At 49.1% G+C, this 22,515-nt stretch overlaps 8 protein-coding genes across 8 annotated transcripts; 5 read left to right on the top strand and 3 right to left on the bottom strand.

Moving 5' to 3' along the window:
- Positions 1 to 1,841: 1,841 nt before the first annotated feature.
- N7458_005694 (uncharacterized protein) lies at positions 1,842 to 2,712 on the bottom strand (the record flags this gene model as incomplete). Its single annotated transcript, XM_056909076.1, is given in 4 exon segments — positions 1,842 to 2,001; positions 2,049 to 2,116; positions 2,183 to 2,541; positions 2,553 to 2,712. The coding sequence occupies 4 exon segments, from the start codon at positions 2,710 to 2,712 to the stop codon at positions 1,842 to 1,844; spliced, it is 747 nt and encodes a 248-aa protein (XP_056767694.1).
- A 1,895-nt stretch (positions 2,713 to 4,607) lies between these two features.
- On the top strand, positions 4,608 to 8,150 carry N7458_005693 (uncharacterized protein; the record flags this gene model as incomplete). Its single annotated transcript, XM_056909075.1, has 1 exon — positions 4,608 to 8,150. One exon carries the CDS (start codon positions 4,608 to 4,610, stop codon positions 8,148 to 8,150), a length of 3,543 nt encoding a protein of 1,180 aa, XP_056767693.1.
- A 474-nt stretch (positions 8,151 to 8,624) lies between these two features.
- On the bottom strand, positions 8,625 to 9,579 carry N7458_005692 (60S ribosomal protein eL31; the record flags this gene model as incomplete). Its single annotated transcript, XM_056909074.1, has 3 exons — positions 8,625 to 8,831; positions 8,919 to 8,993; positions 9,493 to 9,579. The coding sequence occupies 3 exons, from the start codon at positions 9,577 to 9,579 to the stop codon at positions 8,625 to 8,627; spliced, it is 369 nt and encodes a 122-aa protein (XP_056767692.1).
- A 442-nt stretch (positions 9,580 to 10,021) lies between these two features.
- N7458_005691 (carbon-nitrogen hydrolase family protein) lies at positions 10,022 to 10,966 on the bottom strand (the record flags this gene model as incomplete). Its single annotated transcript, XM_056909073.1, has 2 exons — positions 10,022 to 10,851; positions 10,912 to 10,966. 2 exons carry the CDS (start codon positions 10,964 to 10,966, stop codon positions 10,022 to 10,024), a joined length of 885 nt encoding a protein of 294 aa, XP_056767691.1.
- A 1,012-nt stretch (positions 10,967 to 11,978) lies between these two features.
- Positions 11,979 to 12,237, top strand: N7458_005690 (uncharacterized protein; the record flags this gene model as incomplete). The annotated part of the gene is given in 2 exon segments (XM_056909072.1): positions 11,979 to 12,046; positions 12,060 to 12,237. 2 exon segments carry the CDS (start codon positions 11,979 to 11,981, stop codon positions 12,235 to 12,237), a joined length of 246 nt encoding a protein of 81 aa, XP_056767690.1.
- A 1,650-nt stretch (positions 12,238 to 13,887) lies between these two features.
- On the top strand, positions 13,888 to 15,046 carry N7458_005689 (uncharacterized protein; the record flags this gene model as incomplete). Its single annotated transcript, XM_056909071.1, has 3 exons — positions 13,888 to 13,963; positions 14,049 to 14,327; positions 14,394 to 15,046. 3 exons carry the CDS (start codon positions 13,888 to 13,890, stop codon positions 15,044 to 15,046), a joined length of 1,008 nt encoding a protein of 335 aa, XP_056767689.1.
- Positions 15,047 to 15,555: 509 nt separating this feature from the next.
- N7458_005688 (uncharacterized protein) lies at positions 15,556 to 16,461 on the top strand (the record flags this gene model as incomplete). The annotated part of the gene is made up of 1 exon (XM_056909070.1): positions 15,556 to 16,461. The coding sequence occupies one exon, from the start codon at positions 15,556 to 15,558 to the stop codon at positions 16,459 to 16,461; it is 906 nt and encodes a 301-aa protein (XP_056767688.1).
- A 5,295-nt stretch (positions 16,462 to 21,756) lies between these two features.
- Positions 21,757 to 22,320, top strand: N7458_005687 (uncharacterized protein; the record flags this gene model as incomplete). The annotated part of the gene is made up of 2 exons (XM_056909069.1): positions 21,757 to 21,844; positions 21,908 to 22,320. 2 exons carry the CDS (start codon positions 21,757 to 21,759, stop codon positions 22,318 to 22,320), a joined length of 501 nt encoding a protein of 166 aa, XP_056767687.1.
- Positions 22,321 to 22,515: the final 195 nt, after the last annotated feature.

Here is a 22,515-nt window from a genome sequence, read left to right as displayed (position 1 = left end):
TCGAAAACCTTTAGCCAACGAATTATTCGCGATTCTTTTAAAGAGCGTGGAATCTGGCCGGTTGATGGTAGTAAGATTGTTGAAAATCTTACGAATCAACTAGTAATTTCTGATATCTATGCACCTAATCTTCGGTCGCGTACGGCTACACCTACTTCTACACCATCTCCGCCACCAAATCTCTCGTCTTCTAGTATTGAAAATAGCCCTCCAAAATCTATTGAAGCACTAGAGAAGAACCAGGCGAAGATTTACAAACACCTCAATTCTCTTTCAGAGAAGATGCAGCGAGATCTTACCAAAATCTTCGCCCACCAGCGAGAGAAGCTTGAAGAGCTTGCCATGACCCAAGATACAATTCGGCGAATCAGATCTGTACAAGAGCCAGTACGTCGCCAATATACTAAGCGGCAGGTTAAACCGCTTAGTCAAGATGGTAAATTGAAGCCTCGCGATGCAAATCGATCAATTCGTGACAGGAAGGCGAAAGAGATGGCTAAGGAGGAGAGGAAGCTGGCTAAGCAGTTCGAAAAGGCGTATGGTTTTAAACCTACAAAAAGGCCTGCCGAGGCTATTCAACGGGCAATTGAGAATGAGGAGAAGGCGAGAGAGCAGGGAGATTTTTTTTTTTATTGATAACTAGCTAATTGGTTGATTAATTCGATGATTTCTTGAAAAAGAGACGGTGTTTGGTGACTTCCGGTAAACCGTGGTGCACCCAAAAGCGGAAGCGGTGGGTGTTACCAAAGGGCACGGATACGGTGGAACATTCGATCGAATTCATATACTTCGTATTCTGCAAGCAAGGAAACCTAATGACGAGACACTAGCACAAGATCCAGGTCCTCTCGCATGCGCAAGCCTCAAATGTAAATGTGGTGATGCGGCGGGAATCTGATTTTCTTCACCGAGAATGTCCTTAAAGAGATTAGTCTCATCTTTTTTTCTTCTCATTTTCATAGTGCAGGCTTTGATAGTCTTTGGCCGTCGTTTCACAGCACAAATACGTTGGCCAGTCGGAAGAATATCGAACCAGCCTAGGACATTCACTCCCTTCCTTTTTCCGGTGAGTCCCTTGCTGTGGTACGGCCTACGAGGGTTTTCATTTTACCTAGGTTCTGTTACATTCAGGCTCACGTTGCGGTTCGAGTTGTCCCAACATGAACTGACCCACCTAGACACGCGATCATGATCTCGCCTGATCTGATAGCCGACCAAGGGCTTCATGCAAGCATCCGTCTAAGTATTTAATATCGATTTTTTTTGGTATCTATCCCATCGGAGACATTTTTCAAGGGTGAAATGGATATTCTGTCGAGCGATATACTTTGGGTAATTGGCACTAGGTAGTTAGCGATGTTCCGACACGGCATTACTGTCTGGGCACGAGAGTAAACCTTAATTACAGCCTGACATTCATCTCTGGAGAGTTGTCGTCCACTCATCGTTTGAACATAGCCGATACTCCGCGTGTGCACTGTGCACGGATGCGAGTCCAGTGTCGCGTACATCTGGACGGGTTTAAGGCGGACTTAGCTTGCTCCCAACGTCGCGACGTCATAGTTAGGAAAGCATTCTACAAGAGCTGCAGTAAAATGCCAAGAGAGACATCTTCATAATTTCCATTGTAGCACGACTTTCCAGTGAGCTTTTATTTCTAGAATCTCCCGACTAAGAGTGCATCGACTACCTTTGTGTTATGATACATATCTGGACCTCCGTATCCATAAGCACCGACCGAGTGACGCCCTGGATGGAGATTCGCTCTAGAGCGCAACAACGTTCTTGGAATGGCTGTTCTTAGCACAGATGGCACTTCCCTTCTGTTACACATGCCTGGACTACCATTTCCAACCCGAGGTATCCTGATTCCATCCCCCTTTCAGCGATGCATGCGAGTCCGGTTGAGCGAGCCCAAAATATGCGGTCCACTTAACGTCAGGAACGGTGATGCGGGGTTCTCCCGTTGCCTTGTTGCGCAAGCGAAATCCAATGAAATAACTATCGATTGTCAGTAACAGTTTGCAAGGATATCTGCTACAACGTACAGGGTTTTTGAATCCTTATCCCAGACTAGGCTACTCAACGCGGGCGTATCAGAAAAATGTCCAATCGTCTCTATTGCTCTAGTATGGGTGTTAGCAATGAACGATGTAGAACGAGAGATGCTTCAACGACCTACAGGAGGTTCTCCACAAAGTGTTGCCGGATTTCTTCTCTTTCGGCAGCATCTAGAGCCCAGAATGCATGAGGCCCAAAGACATCCATCCTTAATACCGAGGCGTAACCCTGGCACCATCTCCCACGCCAACCAGACCACGAAACCACCAGGGACAAGCCCCGACTTGTCCTGACTTGTGATTTTAAATCCCAAGAGTTTCGGAGTAATTCCTAACTCCTGGGAAGTAAGATCCTGGTATGCAAGTAACTCTTCAGGGATATATGTCGTAGCCTGAGTAGCTCCGGTGTCCGCAACGTCCATCTCTGTATTCTCATAGGGGACTTGCATATAACATCGCATAAGTGCAAGCTTGTGCGGTACTCCGGGTCACAACAGAGGATTTTGGTGACAGCGAGGGAGAGATGCTCACCTTCGGTAAGCTGCAAATCATCCTCGCTTAGCTTCTGAACAATTTTCCATCGCAAGGGAACGGGCCGGTCGAGAGTGATGTTGGTACCAGGGCCAATGCCTTTCTGAAACCAGATACGCATGATATAGGCGAGGGCTTAATCGTTGATGAGGAGCTTGATGCCGAATGAGACGGCAGAATGTCGTAAGCTTGATGGCTTCGGAGGATAGGATGAGGTTGGCTTGTTCTGGGACTACCGGACCACGGTCAGTAGGTGCCAGGTGCAATAGCACATTACTGTATGTGTAATAATTACCTGCAGAATCCATGACCTTAATTTATACTAAATTCTAGTGGAAAGCCCTTTTACCTTACCTCTTTGAAACCGCAAAGACTAATAAATACGTTAGGAGTATCCCTCTTCCCTACCCCGACTCTCCCCTTACACAAAGAACTCTACCATCGTATAGTCTATTTTTAAATCAAGAACAAGACCAAAAATTAGAAAATAGATACTACGTGATCATACGACTAAGCGCAAGTTATTAAACGAAAGACCTCTAGAAAGAGGTGTTGTATGATTATCAGTATACTGTTATGTAAGATCGACAGATAAAGCTCACGGGATTAGTTGCATAAAGATGGTGAAAATCAGATAATTCATGCATTATCTGCATCGCTGAGTTGGCAACCGCCTTTAGGTAGTTACTTGACCAACATATCTAAGCAGGACTTGGATGCCTGCGGCAACTTGCATCAACATCACGCTTCAGAGCTTCACACTCCGAGTCATGGAGTTTTCCAGTGCGGTGACTGGACAGCCCGAAAGCAAAGTGCTTTATGAACGGTCGACTGGCGGGCAATCTTCTCCAAGGGCAGAGAGACCGGTTGATGAGTCCGGCCTCGTTGTATAGCCAGATAGGTTTGTGTATCGTCATGCCAAGAAACCACGTGACTGCATTTTTCTGCTGTGGTGTTCTTGCCTCCGCGACAACCTCCGCGAACGTTGAAAAAAAAAATAAACCAGGGCCATCCCACAACCTTCCTCTTCCCCAACTAACCATCGCCTGGACTATTTATCCTTCAGGATAAACACATCTCTTCTTTGTTCTCCTTTCATCATCCTTCACCCCGGTGAGCCCGCCTTGGAGCCCCTCGCGCTTCGGATCACGATCGAGGTCGTGTCACGGAACCGGACGCCGTCAACGACCAACAATCAGCCCGACAAAGTCAACCTGAGATTCGGTCTCTGGGCGGCTGAAGAATCGAACAGTCGGTGATTCAAATCCACCGTACCGGTGATATCTGGGCCGCGCGTGATATTGGAACTCCGCTTTCGACCAGGTATCATACGCGGTTGGCATTCGAGCGCATCCTGTTATCGATCGTGACCACCAGGCCAGGCCAAACATTCATCCGTCGAAACCTATCGAGACCCGTGGAACCGTATCGTGTATGAGCGAGCGCCAGGTTCGAGGATCGTCGTTGATCTGAGGGAACGTGGTCAGGCTTCTTCGTTGCCCGCGAACCATTTGAGCTTGGAGCCAGGTGCGCGCACGGATGATATAAGCCTGCCGTAGCATGTCAAAACGCACGGCGCAAGGTCCTCAAGGGTCTAAGGATACGTTAGAAGAGTTCGGTATGTCGGGCACACCTGACGAGAAGCCCCAACGGGCGACGGCTGCTCAGCTGGCCAACAGAAAGTAAGTCGCTTCTTCGCTTTTGGTTCATCCGTTGTATGTGTGAAGCTGTCATGGGTGGGAGATCGTGTTAAGAGTCGGTTGCAACGAGTCTGTTTGTGAGAGCAAAACGGCAGAGGAGGTCCCCCCGCCGAATGCGCGTGGTTGGGGTGTTCTGGACGCGTTTTGTGTCGAGTCAACTCTCCCCTCATTTCCCTCTGCATCGGGTTTTCCTACTTCATCCCTCGTCCAGCACTCGCAACCTCTGCAAACGTGTACCTTTCGGCTCTTTTCCTTCATTGCTTACTTTACAACGCTATCGTCTCATACTGCAAAACTATCCATACTCCTTTCCACCATGTCCAAACGAAGTCTGGAAAGCATGCTGACCCCGGCTCCCTCTAATGCCAATAGGATTAAAGAGATTCGCAGACGCCCTCGTGGAACTACCCCCACCGGTGGTGCTAGTGAACCATCCGGGACCTTCTCTCAGCTATCCTCCACCCCAGCTTTCCCAACTCCCTCATTTTCCGCACCCACAAATCAGCCAGGTGGCTTCAGCTTCGGTCAAAGCCAAAGCTTTCCCGGGGCTAGCACAACGCCCAGCCAGCCCACTCAAGGCAGCGCGGCACCGTTCTCTTTCGGCGGAAATGGCTCGTCATTCAATTTCTCCGGTGGATTCGGGTCTCCTGCAAGTAACCCGTTTGCGAATAGCCCTTTCAGTGCTGGCAACTCGGCCCCTGCTGCTCAACCAACATCCACCATTGGGTCTGCAAGCTTCGGTGGATTCGGAAGTCAGCCAACCCCTAAACCGGCGTTTTCGTTCGGTGCGCCGCAAAATGCGGGCACTTCAGTAGGCACCGGCCTGTTTGGGCAACCGGCGGCCACAAATGCCAACGGAAACCCTGTTGCAGATTCCATGCAGACTTCTCCTGATGCTAAACCCAAGACATCCTTTGCTCCATCTGCGTCTTTCCCGAGTAAAAACCTTTTCGGTGACTCGGGAGCCCCGAACCTATTTTCTCCGAAGCCAGCTGCACCAGCGGGCAATCCATTTGGTGGCCTGAGCTTTCCTCCTCCTGAGAAGCCCTCGAGCGATAAGGCCGAAGGCTTCGCGGCCAAGCCCGCCTTTGCTAGTCAAGCACCAACCTCGACCTCTCAGGCTCAACCGTTTGGGTCCCTCTTCGGAGCAGCACCTGCCACTTCCACCCCATCTGAGCCTGAGAAGCCGGCGACGAATAATGTCTTTGCTCCCAAAGCAACCGCGCCAGCGCCAGCCTCGGCCTCCAGCAACCCGTTCATGTTCAAACCCGCGGCTTCAGAGCCCGAAAAAGCGGATGCGACTCAAGTTGCATCCAACAACATCTTCTCGCCGAAACCCCCTGCCGAGCAATCTACCTCAACCAACATTTTCGCCTCCAAGCCTGCAGAACAGACGTCGACTCCCAGCCTCTTTGCTGCCAAAGCTCCTGCGAACGATGCAGCTTCTACAACTGCTCCGGCGCAGCCATTCAAGAACATTTTCGGAGCGGCTAGCACGGCACAGTCAACTGCATCTAAGCCTGCGACCGAACAGGCTTCAGCAACCAATATGTTCGCGCCGAAGGCGGTTACGGAACAAAATTTTGAAAAGCCTGCGGAGCCTAAACCCTTTGGATCTCTGTTTGGAACCCCCAAACCTGCGGCTGATCAGAGTTTGAGCAAGCCTGCGGAGACCAACCCTTTTGGAAGTATTTTCGGTGCCGCTTCTACTACCTCGAAGCCAGCTGAACTGGCCACGCCGAGTCTATTTACACCGAAGCCTGCGGTGGCCCAGGCCCCAGAAAAGCCCACCGAAGCTGCTCAACCATTCAAAAATATTTTCGGTACACCATCTACAGCTCCCAAGCCGGCCGAGCCGGCCCAGGCACCAAGTTTGTTCACCCCGAAGCCTGCAACAGAGCAAGCTGCGCCGAGTCCCGCTAAACCATTTGCCAATCTGCTTGGTGGTAAGACTGCGACTCCCCAACCCACTCCAGTGAAGCCATCCACCGCGGCACCTTCTGGCCTTGCTAGTATCCAGAAACCCGAAGCTCCTGAAGCAATCTCGAAGCCCAATATCACTGCTGGGACAAACAAGGTGGTAGCAGAGACTGCGGAGCTGCTATGGAAGATTCGCGGATTGGATACACACTTCAAACAAGAAGTCATGAAGTATAAACCCGGCACGGACAGTTTCGATGATTTGATCCTCTTCTACATCAGGGTTCGGAACGGCATGGGTGCCCCTATTAAGGGCGCTCCCGAGCCACTGGTGAAGAAAGCGGCTGAGAAGTCCGTTCACATCGATGGCCCCAACGGCTCCGCTACATCCAGTGTGTTTGCCAAGTCCTTCTCTTCGCCCACTCCCAATACAGCTCCACCAGTTCCTGTGTCCGCCCCTGCACCGAGTGCTACGGGTAATATGTTCTCCAAATCACTCTCCAACGGCACCGTCGCTTCTCCAGCACCCGCCGCTTCTCTAGCCCCTAAGCCGGCAGGCAACATGTTCGCACAGGCGGCTTCTGCAAAGACCCCGAACGGTTCCGCTGCTCCTGCTCCTGCTCTTGCCCCTCCCAAGTTTGGGAATGGCGTTGGCACCGTGGATTTCATGGCGCAGTTCAAGCAGAAGGCAGAGAAGACTTTGGCTGAGGAGAAAGCCAAGCGCAAGGCGGAAGATTTCGATTCCGAGGAGGATGACGAAGAAGAATGGGAACGCCAATATGCTGAGAAGCAGAAGGAAAAGCGCGCGAAGCTTGAAATCGGTAGTCAGAAGAAGTCTGTTTTCAGGAACGGAAAGTTCGAGTGGGTTGATGCCGAGGAGCCCGATTTGGTGGAGACTCGGGGCAATGCTGTCAAACCTGCAGAGAAACCATCTGCCAACTCTCTGTTCGTACCCGCGGACAATTCCGTTTTGAGTGCTCCATCTCCTGCCTCCTCCACAGCTTCCATCTTCGAAACCTCTGGCCGCCCTCTGCCCGCATCCGAGAATATCTTTGGTCGTCTTACCCCGCAGCCCAACAATGCTGACAAGGACAGCGACGAGTCTGATGATGAGGGCAAGGCTAATTCTTCAAAGCGCCCTGCGGAAGAAGATGTCAGTACGGATGACGATTTTGCATCCGCTCTGCGCAACTCCAAGCGCACCAAGCCTTCCGAGAATACTGATACCGCGAAGTCCAGCCTGGACGCACCTCTTTCTGCGCCGACTGCGGCTGCTGGTCGCAGTTTGTTTGATCGGATTCAGTCCCCTGCCCCAACTCCCCAAAAGGAGACCTCCACATCTACTTCGAGCCTCTTCTCGGCTAGCTTCGGCCAGTCGACTTCCTTTGGCCAGCCCATCTCCTTTGGCCAAAACAACGCCACGCCAGCAGCGGACAAGACCTGGAAACCCAACTCGCCAATCAAATTCTCTACTGACTCCACGCTGGCTCCTTCAGCTCCTGCGTCGACTCTGGCTTCTACCCAGCCATCCAGCGGCGTCAATTCTGGAGACGCCACCCCTGATGAGGAAGCTGCCCCTGGTGAATTTTTCGACATGTCCCAAGCCAATGCGGGCGAGGAAGATGAAACGTTGGTCTTTGAATGTCGTGCCAGAGCATTCAAGCTGGCCACTGGCTGGACATCCAAGGGTACCGGTATTCTACGCCTGCTTAAACACCCGGAGACTAAGCGTGCCCGTATCGTCCTCCGTGCCGATCCCGGTGGTAATGTCATCCTGAACACGTTCCTGAAGGAGGAGTTTGACTATGCCCGCCAGAGCAACAGTGTTCAATTCATGGTGCCCCAGGCCGACAACGAACAGCCCGAGCATTGGGCGATCCGTGTCAATGCGAAGACCATTGATGAGCTCCACAGCAAGATCCAAGAGATCAAAAACTAAAGGCTACTTCAAGGAGATGATGATTATTTGCGAAATGGAGAGGGGTGTTTCCTCTACTGTTCCGGGTCGGGTTGCGGATTTGTTTTCTCATTTATTGAATGTACGATATCAAAGTTGGCCGGAGTTTTTCGTGTTTCTATTTCTACCTGCATTTCTTATCGACATACTACATCCGGCGAGGATATGCATTTAGGCCATCTTTGTGAATGAAGAGTTTCCGCACCCATTGTGAAACTTTCAATGCTGTAAAAAAAGGCTGTAGAAGGCGTGTGACGTGTAGTCAAGGGAAAGGAAATGGATTCAGGGTGTTGGTTCTCGCTGATATGGCCTACAATTTCAAGAACTACAGCTACATTAAGCCAGAAAAGAGTAGTGGTGCAAGAAGGTATTTTTATTTTGAAAAGCCCCGACCAAAACCCCAGTTGTAATATGGAATCATAGAAGCGACGACACCGACGGGATTAAAGAACACATTTACGCGTCATCGACGGTAGCGGTGTGCAGACCCTTGGGGTTCTTGACGTTGACAGCCTGGACGTGGGAGTACAGACGCTCCTTGGCACCCTCCTCGTCGTTACGCTTGCGGGAGATGCGGATGCGGAGACGGAAGGGAACGCCCTTGATACCAGCCTCCCAGACCTTCTTGTTCAGGGCGGGGTCGACACGGACATCCTTGGTGCCCTGCAGTGACGAAGAAGTAAGGTTAGCAGGAGGTTCGGGGCGCGTGACAGGATCGTCAAGGACGGGAAAGGCGTGGAAATCACTTACCATAGCCTTCTCGGCGAAAGCGCGGATCTCCTTGATAGCACGGGGAGCACGCTTCTTGAAGCTGACACCGTGGCACTGTAACGATTGAAAAGAAGGTTGCAATTAGTCTTCCGTCCGAATGCCATCTGGTAGAGATCGAGTCCCTGCGAGAATTTCTGGTTCGGCCATAGAGGTGGACTTCATAAAACTAATTTCTTCTTCTTGTGCGGCCATGCCAACCGGGAGAGAAAACCTTGCTCGACATCTCTCAAAGGTATGTCTCAACCCTCATGACAAGACAAGTCAAGTTCTCCCCTCCCGATCGTCAGACTATCGAGTGTGTTTTTTTCGAGAAAGATGCGGTGGTGTGGTTTGAGGGTGGTTTGCAAGGAAAGGGTCCAACATTTTTCAATGTTCACGTCTCCTTTTTCGCACCCAAGTGCGCACACACACTGATTTCCTCATAGAAGAACTCCATGTTTCAGGAGAGTGTGTTCTCTGTCCATTTGAACCTCCACAGATTCTGCACAGAATCCAATTCTCGCGAGTAAGGGGGAAATCTCTCGATTTGGGGGTTTTTGCGTTCTCAACATACCCGCTTGTGGAGGTTGATGGTGTACTCGCGAGACACCACGTCGGAGATAGCCGAGCGGGTCTTCTTGCCGGTGTTTGCGGAGGACATTTCTGGATGAATGTTAACGAGGGATTCCGTAGGTTGATGAGTGTTGGGAGCGACTGACTGTTGGAGGGGTGGTCGGCGACTGTGGGCGGAAGTTGTCGATGGAGAAGGAAATTCAGATTTGTGGCAGGCGGGTGAAGTTCGTGTGGGCCGAGTGGGCTCGCTTATCGAATTGTGGGGCTGTGATTGGTGGGCGAATTTAGAGTCATGTGATCTTGAGCCGAGCTCTGTTTAGGCCTCAGGCACCATTTGACCCTGCGAACGTGCCTGAGGTGTCGATTTCCACGGTCTTGGATATTCGAAATCGGACAGTGGTAATCAGTCTAGTGGCTGAAAGTCATACAGTCTTGCATTTTGAGAATGATCAAAAACGAGCCAGATGTTGTTCTACATTTGAAAGTGCGCCGCCGATGCGATATATTCACCTGACTACCTCTAGTCGCGTCTATTTCGAGCCTTCGCCGCTCACATCGGGGTATACATCAAACCGTCGCTGAGTATAGATAGGGATACCCTTGCGAGTATTCACAATGGTATCATTATCCAAATCAGCATAGATAATAGTCTCCTTTTCCTCCGCCTCTGACAAAATGCCCGCGCTCGGATCGGCGATCAAGCTGTGACCGTAGGCATGATAGGTGGCCTCGAGATCCCGCGAGGGACTGCACAGCGCCACATATGTCTGGTTATCGACGGCACGAGCACGACCCAAAAGCGACCAGTGAAGAGGCCCCGTCGTGGTGTTGAACGCGCCGGGGTAGACCAGCAAGAACGCGCCCTTGCGGGCCGCAATCATCGCCGACTCCGGGAATCGAATATCATAGCAGATGGCCAGACCGATCTTGCCATACTCGGGCAGATCAATGACTGTCAACTCGTTCCCGGGTGATAGTACATCGCTCTCCTTGAACTTGATCTTCCCGGGAATATCGATATCAAACAGATGCGTCTTGCGGTGGGTACCGATCAAGGAGCCCGTGGGCGAGAACACCAGCGAGGTATTGTAGAATTTCTTGGTTTCCGGCTCCAACTCGGGGATACTGCCACCGATGAGGTATGCATTTGCCTCGGCGGCGATGGCCGATAGGGCGTGGAACGAGGGCGACTGCTCCTTCGTCGGAGGAGAGGGGTGGAGTGTCTCGGCGTATTTGGGGAAATATTGTGTGCCGTAGGGCGAGTTGAAGCACTCTGGGAGAACTATCAATCCTGCACCAGCTTGGGCAGCTTCAAGGACCTTGCTTCGGGCATGGGAGAGGTTGACGGCTTTGTCCGCACCTGCAGTACATCGTTGTGTCAGTGGGCGGGTGCTAGGCATGAAGGGGACGAGTCAATTACCTGATGCAAGCTGCACCAGGGCCAGTTTGAGGGGCTTCTTGAGAAAGGTAGCCATGGTAGTTGTGTTGGTGGAAAGAAGTTGAAAAGGAAGAGAAGTTTGAGGTATCGGAATTCGGTGGGGCCAGTTGGAGGCACTCCGACGGGAAATCTGAAGTGCGGGGAGATGGCCCTTACTGATAAGTCAACCGTTGGGGTCAACTTGCTCCAAATGCGCCAGCAAATTCTTGGAGAAGATAAACTAGAAAATGATAGAACTAGTGTTGGAGTAGTGTTTTCTAACAATCAAGGGTCTTATGTACTTGTGCATATTAACTATTGTAGTGGAAAGTTCCAGGGTTATGTTTATCTTGATTCTGTTTGCCGTTGCCCGTGGGAGATATATACCTGGCTCACACTATTTGTGGAAAAGACAACATTTCTACATAAACATACCTAGATATGAAGAGATCTAATTGTGTTTATTCAGACTTTATACCTATTGAAAATGCCCTTCAGAAACGTCTCACTTCCGGTACAGCTCAACGGAAATATCCTAGGAATCTTCCATGTTTATGTCCCTTTCTTAGGTAGTCTACCTGTCATTCTCTCTACTCTATGCAGAATCTAAGAGCCTGCCTTCTCATTTATCTCTCTCTCCAGGCCTCTTTGCTACATTGGGTATCCCTTACTATTCACTACATCACCTTTCTCTCTCACTACTGACCCCAAAAGACTACTGTTGCTTGCCCGTTGCAATAAACAAGAGGCATGACGCCGGAGTGCCTGGTTGCTCTCGTCATGGTCATATAAGTAATGTTGCCCAAAATCTCTCTCCTCTGTTAGAGAGACTTTTGTTGCATCTTCAACTCTACTACCGTCTACCCACATTGATATACAAGCGATAAAGCAACCTATATATTCAGATTCTCGATACAGTCAGCCCTCGTTATCCAGCAAAGATCTCCTTGGATATATATCTATAATCGATGGATATCCTGCCCAGACTTTTTCATCTGCGAGAATATGGTACTAATCTAGAGCAATCTCGCCTCACCAACGCCGCTCTTATTCCCCTTATACCGGTCGATATGGCTCATAATCAGTCCGGCTGCTTGACGGAGAAGGCTCTGGCGCACTTCGTGTCTACGAACCATCGGTACTACCTACAGGCCGGCCTGGAGTGCCAAGTCACTTGATGTCTCCCGATTCCCATGTGGAACTCACCTAACAGCTACGTTTGTGCTGGTCATCCTGAAGATCCTGCAACCAATTGCCTCTGCGATCCTGCCAAAGTCCGCACCACCCTCTGCCTCGCCTTCTCTACATCGGTCTATTATCCGGTTGTGATGACTTTGTTTCTTTAGTATAGGAGGTTCGACGTATGTCTGAGCCATTCGAGTACACGGTAATCTCTGACCATGATAGGTAGATTTAAAGAAACAGGAATGAGTTCTCTATAACGACCCGAGGAGATATGTGCAATTACCAGGTGACACGCACTACGGCCGGAAATCGCTCACGGTAGAAGGACCGCCAGCTAAATGGGAGGATTCCCACGAATTTAAGCAGCTTAGCTCGGAGACAACCAGCAAAATCCTGGGCCGAGGGTGTATTACTACCAAAAGTTTGGCAGACCGTCCAGTCGAGGACGGAGCGCATGGAGCCGAATTACGAGTACATTGTCCTATTCACGGACGCAGAGTACAGAGAGAGACGACTCCTTGGGGAGGCTCAACATCTCGGTAGCCCTCAATTTCCCTATATTGATATGGCCTGGGGTATTTGTTTCATTTACAGCGGTTATGGCACGGCCTTCCCACAGGAATCATCCACAGAATCCCTAGTTACAAGAACGCGTGTCTTCCAACCACAACGCTCATACGAGCCGGATCTGAGGCCTGTACACCGGCTGGGTGATTGTTTCACGACTACCGAATTATACCACATTTCAGGGCATCCGCGCTTCACGCTATCAATGGTGACCTGTAGGAAGACTGTTTGAGCTACCGAAGGAGCAAAACTGTGTGAACGGGGAGTTTCCCAGTTTGATGGCGCCCGTTGCCCATTTCAGGCGTTTACTCCTTCCAGAGGAAGTTCCGCTGTCGAAATTCTTCCAAGTCTCGCTTTCTTCTTCTGACGACCTTGGGCTTCCTCATTTCACTGATATCTTCCTCTCCGAGTCAGACTCTGTCTGGATATTATATACCATGATGTCTCCATTCCCCTCGTTTCTAGACGCTACTTACATCATTTCCCGGGACTTAAGCTCTATCTGAGCAAGCGCCGTAAATGGCTCTTCAACGGTATTGAAATTCTGTGTAAAATCACTGCGGCATCGAGGACCCAAATCCTGGTCTTTTCCATGTTCCTCTCGACACTTTTTGTGATCTACTCCGAGAATCACCCTTGACTTCAAACAATGTGGGTATGTGAGGATGAACAGGCGGTGACATGACTTCGATTTTTCGGCATGAATGGACAAGAAAAGAAAATAATCGAAAGAGGGGTTATAGTTTGGTTGAACAAGTTTGCTGTTTGTAGTACTTGAAAGATAAACTGAGGAATACTGCCTATGCCTAGCCTATCTAGAAAGAGAACTCAAAAGACATCCAGAAAGACCTTTCAAACAGAAAGATAGTCGGAGAGTATTTAGATGGTCTTTCTTCTTGGCCTCTGGTTTCAGACCTTTGAACTGCCACTGTACACAGCCAAGAGCATGATAGGCACGAGTTTGATTGTGCTGTGGACGTAGCGCTTAACTTTCGTTGAAGGTAGCATTGCATTTGCTGATATCTCGAGATGATTTAATCAAGAAACCGAAGCCATTCTAGCCAGAACACAAAAAAACTAGAATCCTATTTCGGTACTTTTGCCTAAATTTGCAAGACGCTTGAGCGTATGCGGCTTGATGCAGCAAGAATAAAAGTCATGTGACCTAGACAGGGTGTTATCCCCGGTGTTGATCAGGCAGACATCCACCATCAACAAACTTGAAAGATGGCATCCCTTGAGACCGTGCTGAACAATAATGTCAACCTGAAGGACTATGGCCCAGGTTTGGTGGCCGTGTTCGGTAGGTTATCCTAATGCCCCCTGCTACACCTATCTGCACTGGGTTTCCTCAAATGAAACAAAACACTAACATAGACATGTCCCAGTGGGCGGAACCAGCGGGATTGGCGAAGTGACTGCTCGTGCCTTAGTACGAGACACAGTCTCACCGCGAGTGTATCTCGTTGGTCGCAATGAGAAGCAGGCGTCCAAAATCATCGAGGAACTCCGCCAAGTCAACCCCGATGGGCAGATTAGCTTCGTGCACTGCGACGCCGCTCGCCTCAAGAGTGTAGACGAGGCTTGCAAGACCATCCAGGAGAAGGAGGAGAAAGTTAATCTGTTGTTCATGACCGCTGGAATATTGACGACCAAGGGGCCAGATGGTACTGACTATCTCCCATTCTAATGAATCCTTCGCATTGAAGGCCACTGACAATACTATGATATAGAAACGGATGAAGGGCTGGATAAGAAACTCAGCCTGCACTACTACTCTCGTATGCGGTTCTTGACGAATCTCATGCCGCAATTGACCAAGGCTGGTACGGCTGCCGAGGCCTCCACTTCAGCCCAACCGGGTCTCTACCGAAATCTGTCAAGGGTTGTTTCCGTCCTGGAGGCCGGTGGCGAAGCACCCCTTATCCTCGACGACTTGTCTCTCCAGAAGAATTATTCTCTCCGCAACTGCGCCAAGCATGCCATTACCATGACATCTCTGTCCATGGAGCAGTTGGCATCGATGTACCCAGCGACATCCTTTGTCCACGCCTACCCGGGGGCGGTAAAAACAGGCCTGATGCGCGAGTTCGGGGCGATCACCCGCACCGCCATGAGTGCCCTTCTCGTTCTGGCTCGCCCCTGGATGGTACCATTGGACGAGAGTGGTGAGCGCCATCTATACGCCGCCACTAGCCCCCGGTTCCCGCCAAAGGCCTCCAAGGACGTTGAGGGTGCGGCACCGGGCTCCGACGGGATCAAAGGCAGTGGAGCGTATTTGTTGCATTGGGATGGATCTGACAATGGGAACAAGAAGCCCCTGCAAGAACTTCGCAAGAATGACACTGGCAAATTAGTCTGGCAGCATACTATGGGGGGTATTTGAGTCGATTTGCGGCAAAACTACTCCGTAGTGGATATCTGTGGATAGAGCTAGTTTCTTTGCGTGGACATTATGTTGCCTTGAACTCCGTACTTAATGTGAATCTCTTCTCCTGATTACACCCCACTGCATGAACAAAGCCGCAACAAAATAAAAAGAATAGAGTTTGCAAGTGGAGCAGGGCGTTTGAAGGAAACCAAAAAGCCCGAAAGGATTCGAAAACTCAACGCAAAAAGGCACCGCAGCCCAGATCACGTGGTCTTGCCTCCGTTCGTCCACTGGTTCAACGATTCAAGATTTTTCGGTCTGGGGCAAATCCCAGGCCCATTCAGAATTTCCCCGAGCGTATTATATCTCCATGTGCTCTGCCTCGCCAACTGCTGGTAGACTCTGTCTCACCGCGGAATCGGCCGCCGACTGAGAACATTCCTCGAACGCTTACACTCCTTTCCCAACTCCCCTCTCGAGGCTGCAACGTCCAAAATCCCGATCACGGGCTTTTTGGCGCTGCCATGTTCGAAGACTTCTCTTTCTCGTCGCCATCTTCGCGACCAGGCCGGTTGGCTGTGGATGCAGACGATCGGCTCATGGTCGATTGCGATAGTACTCTGGTCTCGCCCCTGTCGTCGCGATGCCCCTCGCCGCAGTCGCACCGATTCCGCACTCTATCCCGCCCCCGATCCTTCTACTCTCGCTCCCAACAACCACCTCCGACCTCTGTGCCCTTTCCTTATGAGCAAAAGCGTCTTTCCATTTCGACGCTGACGCAGAAATTGCACGAACACACTCTCCAGGCCCCAGGCAGTGACATCCCGGACCAGGCGCGGTTTCGGCACAATGGGGCCAGACTCTCCGGCCGATACTCTGGCTATGTCCTTACGCCACCGGATACGGATCATGATGAGGACGGACGCGGTGACTCGTCGCCCTCGCTTTGTTCTAACCCCAGTCCCACGTCAATCCCACCGGATTTCCTCTCTCTAGACCGAATGGAGACTCCGAACCAGACATCCAATATCCCAGACCACTTTGACGTTCGTTTGCAACGGCAGCACATATCGCAATTACAATGCAACGAAGGGGACATTGATGCAGTTCGCCGGACTGTCGTCGGGGAGGGCTCTTTCAATCCAGACATGCTCCCAGACGACTGCCACCCCAGCTCTTTACCACCGCGGTCCTCGCCCCGGCGGAGAGCACTTACATTACACCGAAGCCGTTTCGGACCAGACGGCTCTGCGGGCGAGTCCCGGGGCCGACGCAGAAGCAGTTCTGGTGCAATGCAATCGCACCGGATAGAGAAAAGCCACTACACTTCTCATACGGGGCGAGATGCTTCTAAACGAGGCGACCACCATGGGCTCCGTAGGAAGAGCATGGTGAGCGCGGTTCTGGCGTCTGTAGTGGAAACTCCTTGACCTTGACCGATCTGGAGTTTATATTATCTTCAATGTATATACTTGGAATTGATACCCAATGTTTTCTATCATGGTCTTCCATGTTGACAAGTTAGCTCTATGTTTGATTGTCGGTGTTCCTAGTAGAAGCAAGTCATTGCCGCTGAGGACTGAGGGTTAAATGGACTTGGTTGACTTACCACGGAAGCTGACAGCCGCACGATGATGGTTTAGTCTTAGTTGGGCGGCCCGATCGCGGGTCTCTCCGACTCGCCACATCGAGTGATCACTTCCATTCTCAAGCCAAGCTTTCCACAGACTACTGTACAGGACACAGTAAGATGCCACCAAAACAGAACATGCCAAGAAGCAAAACCTTCCTTCTCGCTCCATATGTCTTCGGCATCCAGACAGTTCCCCTCCTAGCGAGCGGAATATACACCCTACTGTTCCCAGCAGCCGCAGCAACTCTCCCAGATTCACCCTTACAAGGGCTAAGTAATGGCACCATCCAAGCCCTCAGGTACATATCACCTCCAGTACGTCCGAGACTGTTCTTTACATTTACGAATTAATTCTAGCCTAACATCGCTCTCTCTGGGCTCATTCTACGCCATCGCGTCATACCAGAACAACATCCCGATGATGCTTGTTGCTGTTCCTGGTCGGCTTCTGGCGATGGTGGTTTTTCATCGTAGTGGCGGGGGCTGGAAGAATGTTGCGCCTTTTGAAGGGTTGATGGGCTTGTTGACTGCTCTGGGATTGTGGTGGGATTGGCGTAATGATGCTACGAGGGCTGAGAAAGAAGAGTGATCATGTCTCGAGTAGTGTCTTTGTATAAGTCTCCACTCTTGGACAGGAATGTAATCCAGAGAGTAGTCTTTATGTACAGGGACGTCCGTTATTGCCTTTCATATCGGCTAACAGAGAGGTACTGTTTCAAGCCTTAGTCACAGGATACGCTAAAGCGTAGTTATATAGCTAATTCCGTATTTAAAAATTTGTTCCAGGTTTGCATGATAATAAGGATGGACGTATCTGTATACTGTAGCATCACTGACGGGGCTTAGTGGCTTAATACTTACGTGTTGTAATACAGGATGCTCTCGTGATAAGACTTAGGCATTAAAGAAAACATGGTATTTGTTAAGCAAATTAGATTTTACTAGAGGAGACATGCTAATCGTCTTGATCACTGATCTCGTAAGAGAGAAGCTAGAAGTTTAAACAAAATTCAACAGTGTTAGCTCACGCATAAGTAGTTATTTCTATACGATGCTCTCGGTAGGATGAGGGGACGAACTAGGGTATAAAAGAGGTCATATCTAATCTAGTGTGACTCGGGACAGAGTACATATATAGAGCTTAGGTACCATCTAAAACCATACAGACCTAACTAAACCGTTGCGTGAGTATCTAGATGTTGATCATAGGTAGTATGTCGTTATTTTCCACATAAATGATGGTGGCATCGGAGGGCCCTCCCAGAAGGGGGAGAAAAGAGGGGTATGCCCCTAAATGGTCATACTAATTAGGTACTCCTACATGTCATTAAATGCCTTTAAGTTCACTCGAAGTAAGCAGCATGAATACCAGGTACTTCATATTCTAATGCCGTACATACGGCTTCATCACATGCACACCTACGCCCCACTGCTGTAAGCGCTATACACGTTATCATTAGCTCGAGAAAAAAAAAAGTCCGTCGGAGTATTTGTCACATTCCCAACGCAGCTCCTTCGAATATTTCCTAACCACTGGTCGCACTGTCCCTACTATGTCCAAGCGCTCATATATATAAGAACCCCGCAGAGAACCTGATATTTTATGACATCTATACTCAACAGAAAAATAAATGCAGGAAGTAACTACATAAGGCCACATAAACACGAACCAAGCATGGTTAGTATAGGTCGCTTTTATCCACCTTCGACCGCTAACTGAGTTTAGCGCCCAAGTTTAGGGCCGTAAGGGATCATATATAGTGTGCAACTACTTGAATACTGAGCACACCGGTGCAAAGTGCGCAGTAGAGGGCTGCATAAATAAGTAGATCGTCTGTCAAGCTAGTAGCAAATGGTTGCTTTGCTAGGCATTTCCTGATCATCCGGGAAGCGGCCCAGAAGGTACCGAACCTGGAAGTTGGATCAGGGAGAACGAGGATCACTAAATTGTATAGCCAGTCACTGTAAGACAGAGGTCCGTGATTGCTCAATATTGTTATGGATTAATTCTTCTGTACATCATTTAGCTAGTAAACAGGATACGGAAGGCCTGTGCTCCTAATATTAATTTAGCTTCATAGATATACCTTCCTGCTAACTTCTGATATACTTAATCTTTTGATGATTTACTTCGCCTTCGAACTCAGACGAGCTAGATTTACTAGAATTAGTACCTATCTCCCTATTAGCAAGATTCTCTAGCTATTCGCGCTTCTAGAGTGATCTATCTTCTATCCGAGTACCTTCTACGAAAAATGTCTATAAAAATAAACTCCGTGTAGTAAGTAGAGCCGTTCGTCGGAGATATCTTCTTCCCTCGGCTATTGAAGTCTCGGCCGTATCGTGAAAGTAATTATAAAGGCCCCTTTCACGTAAGTAAAAAGAATCTAGAGCTACTTGTATACGGCGATCTTAATAGAACTCGTTAGCTAGTAAATAGGAAAGGGAAGGCCTATACTCGTAATATTAATTTGGCTTTATAGATATATCTTCCTACTAACTTCTGATATACTTAATCTTTTAACGATTTACTTCGCCTTCGAACTTAGATAAGCTAGATTTACCAGAATTAGTATCTATCTTATTAATAAAATTCTCTAGCTACTCGTGCTTCTAGAGTGATCTATCTTCTACCCGAGTACCTTCTACGAAAAATATCTAAAAAAATAAACTCCGTGTAGTAAGTATAAAGAGCCGTTCGTCGGAGATATCTTCCTCCCTCGGCTATTGAAGTCTCGGCCGTATCGTTGAAGCAATTGTAAAGGCCCCTTTCGCCTAAGCAAAAATAATGTGGAGCTGCTTATATGCGGCGATCTTAATGGACCTCGGAAGGAGATAGATCAAGGTAAAGCCGAAAGGCAGTAGAATACCGCTACGTTGCTATAGAATATTTAGGCATAATTCATTGCTTATGGCCGAGCTGGAGTATTTAGGTCCTACTTACCAACTAAGTGGATATAGCTGTTAAAAACGGGTTTGTGGAGTAAAGGTGCGAGAGTGATTCCTGTCGCTATCTAGATCAAGGATAGTGAGTTGGTCCTGAACGGCATCATGTATTGTTTTGGTGCATATGGAAACCTAGTATCGCTGAACGCTTGCCCATTTTGACCTTGCCATTCCCACGAAAGGTATACCGGCCTATGGTCGTAAGACAAATGGAGTCTGACCTGAAGGGAAGTATCTTAGATATCTACTATGCTAGATTGAGAATATAGGCAGAGCGGTGGATTTCTATATATTTCTAATAGCGTGTCTGTCATAAATAAGAGGCGAAACTTATCTTCACGAGAAATTGTATCCCTCTCGCTGATCCTTCGGGTTTTGATGTAGCGGTGGTTTAAAGGATATATGAAAGATTGAGACGAGGTCTATGTGACTGCTTCTAGGTAGGTTGCTAGAAGGAAAGATCGAGATACCTGAAGTATCCGTGGCAAACGGCCAGTGACTATAGTACCTAGACATAGTGAGGCTACCTTTGGCCGTCGCCCCGACGTTACCTAAATAATAGGGAATGACTGTTTCGACTGTAGAGTCGATTGACGTTCTTTCTTTGCAGGGTTAAGCCATTGAATAGCCAAATATCGGGCTCCCAGAAGGACCCGAATAGGCAGGAGGCCAGTAGACCTGAAGTAGCAGAGAATGCCATATAATGGGGAATCTCCGTAAAGGTTGGTATTTGATCGGCAAAGATTTGCTCCGTATGCTGATGGGATCCACCTCCCCTGATTGGCTTAGGTATAGGTAATGAGACAGAAGCCTCGAATCGATTATGCATGGGCAACGTGCTGGTAGCGGCGAGTTCGCACAGTAATTGATCCAAGGCATCATGCTGTCGGGCAAAGTTATGAAGATACTCCTGTGCTTCTGCTGAAGACGGTGGTTCGAAAGTAATAGCAGAAAGTAGAGGAGCCTTTACAAGATGATGTATTCTGAAAGGACTGTCTACTAAGTGACATTCCCAGGGCGGGAAATAGTCCCTACCGCCACGGGAAGGGTCGCCTGCCAGCCGCGGCCTGCCGCCAGAACTGCAGCCCACCACCTCACCTCCGCAATTCGACCCTAGCAAAGCTCTAGGTCGAAATCTTCGCTAGCACTACTATCTCTAGATGTGTCCTTGACGGGTCCCAGCTCGCAGACATGACTTGGCGGTTTGTTACCCGCGGGGATAGCCCACGTTGCATACCCCTCGATATACAACGAACGTTCTTCACGTACCTCGAATATTTCTGGGGACTGAGGAATTGAAGGTGTCCGATGGAGGAGAGCTTTGATGTTGCTGCAAGAATAAGGCAAGTGAGTCACAGACTCGGCCGAGCAGAATAATGCACGCTATGTCGACTCTGAACGAGTACGAATATGGAACGACAAAAGGGGCTTAGGACGTAGCGGATCACCGCAATTGTGATCTATATAAAGTATCGGCTCGTCAATACACGATCATTATCATTAAACTAGGGATATCATATCATGCTCGAAGGGTGACGCTCGATATCAGATTTACAGATTATCCGTTGTTTCCTAGCAATCAAGGTCAAAATTGATTGTCCGAATAATATATAACTAGTAACTACTGTAACTAACGTTCGTATGTTCAAAACTCGTACTTTACGCGAAATCCATATTAGGTTTAGCCTATCATGTGACCTGGGGTTGAAAGAGTATCGCTCTGTTTCCCGATATGGAAGGCAATCTGTAAACAATAGTTATATATTGGATCAGGATAGAGTATTTGAAAATACCAGAAACATCAGGCAATGCGTTTAATCTTTCAAGTCGAGTCATCTGCGTTTGTTAGAGATTCCCATGTTCGGAGGCTTTTCGGAGCGTCTTTGTCATTCGGTAGATTCGGCCTTGAATAGACTTCGAAACCCTCGACCTCGTGTATTTATCTGATCATCAAATTAATAATCCTCTCCTTTGGTAACTACTGTATCGAAAATTATTCCCCTAGATCTCCCAAGGTCTTGTTAACTCAATATCCTCTAGCACAGACCGTCCTCCCTAGCACAGCAGCTAAACCCTCGACTCGCCCATCCTATACCTTACTCTTGGTCTGAGAATACATCTACTCTCGAACACCACATATTCAACCATGTCTGCTCCCATCCCAGTCATCGTCTGCGGCGCCATGAAAGGAATGGCCAACCTCGTCCGAACAAAAATGCTACCAGAGTACGATGGTCCGTCAAGCCGTATACCGCTCCTACCCCTTATAAACCAGATCTAACCCTACCAACCCCCAGTAATCTACGCAGGTTACAACATCGCGCAGTCCAAGCATGAAGTCCCACAGATCATCTCAGGAAATCCTCCACCACCTGTATCACTCCACACCCAGCTGGGCTCCAACGACTTCACTGTCCCACCGCGTGCTATCATTACTGGCGGGGGGTACAGTGAGGAAATGTTCCAGGAGTTGTACCAAGACTGTATCAAGGCGTGTGGATCAAAGGAGAATATACCGGTGCCTTTTTTCAGGGCTAGCAGAGAGATTACCACTAGGTTGGCTGCTGAGGGGAACGGGCCAGTTCCCTCATCGTCGGAGTATCCTGCAGCTATCACTGAACGGTTGAAGAATAAACTGAAAGAGGCAGGGATTGGGCCCGGGATTGAAGGGCACGGAACTGGGAGTAATGGAGAAATATCTTTCTTTTGATAAGAAATAGTTCGTTGATATCACTCGGAGCTTTGCAATAATTACTGATGCAGGGCTCGTGATATTAAAATGTAGTTGTTTTCCGGGAAGAAGAAGAAGAATAGTAAGATTGAATGGACCATATCAACCAAGTGATATCGATCCAGAGTCCCGGACCCAGTGAATAAAAAGATATACATAGTATAAAAAGACAAG

The sequence above is a fragment of the Penicillium daleae genome (genome assembly GCF_028827525.1).
Source record: "Penicillium daleae strain IBT 16125 chromosome Unknown utg000005l_segment0_segment0, whole genome shotgun sequence".
In the NCBI taxonomy this organism is placed as follows: domain Eukaryota; kingdom Fungi; phylum Ascomycota; class Eurotiomycetes; order Eurotiales; family Aspergillaceae; genus Penicillium; species Penicillium daleae.
Note: the sequence above shows the minus strand (reverse complement) of the source record. Positions and strands in the feature narration are given on the sequence as shown.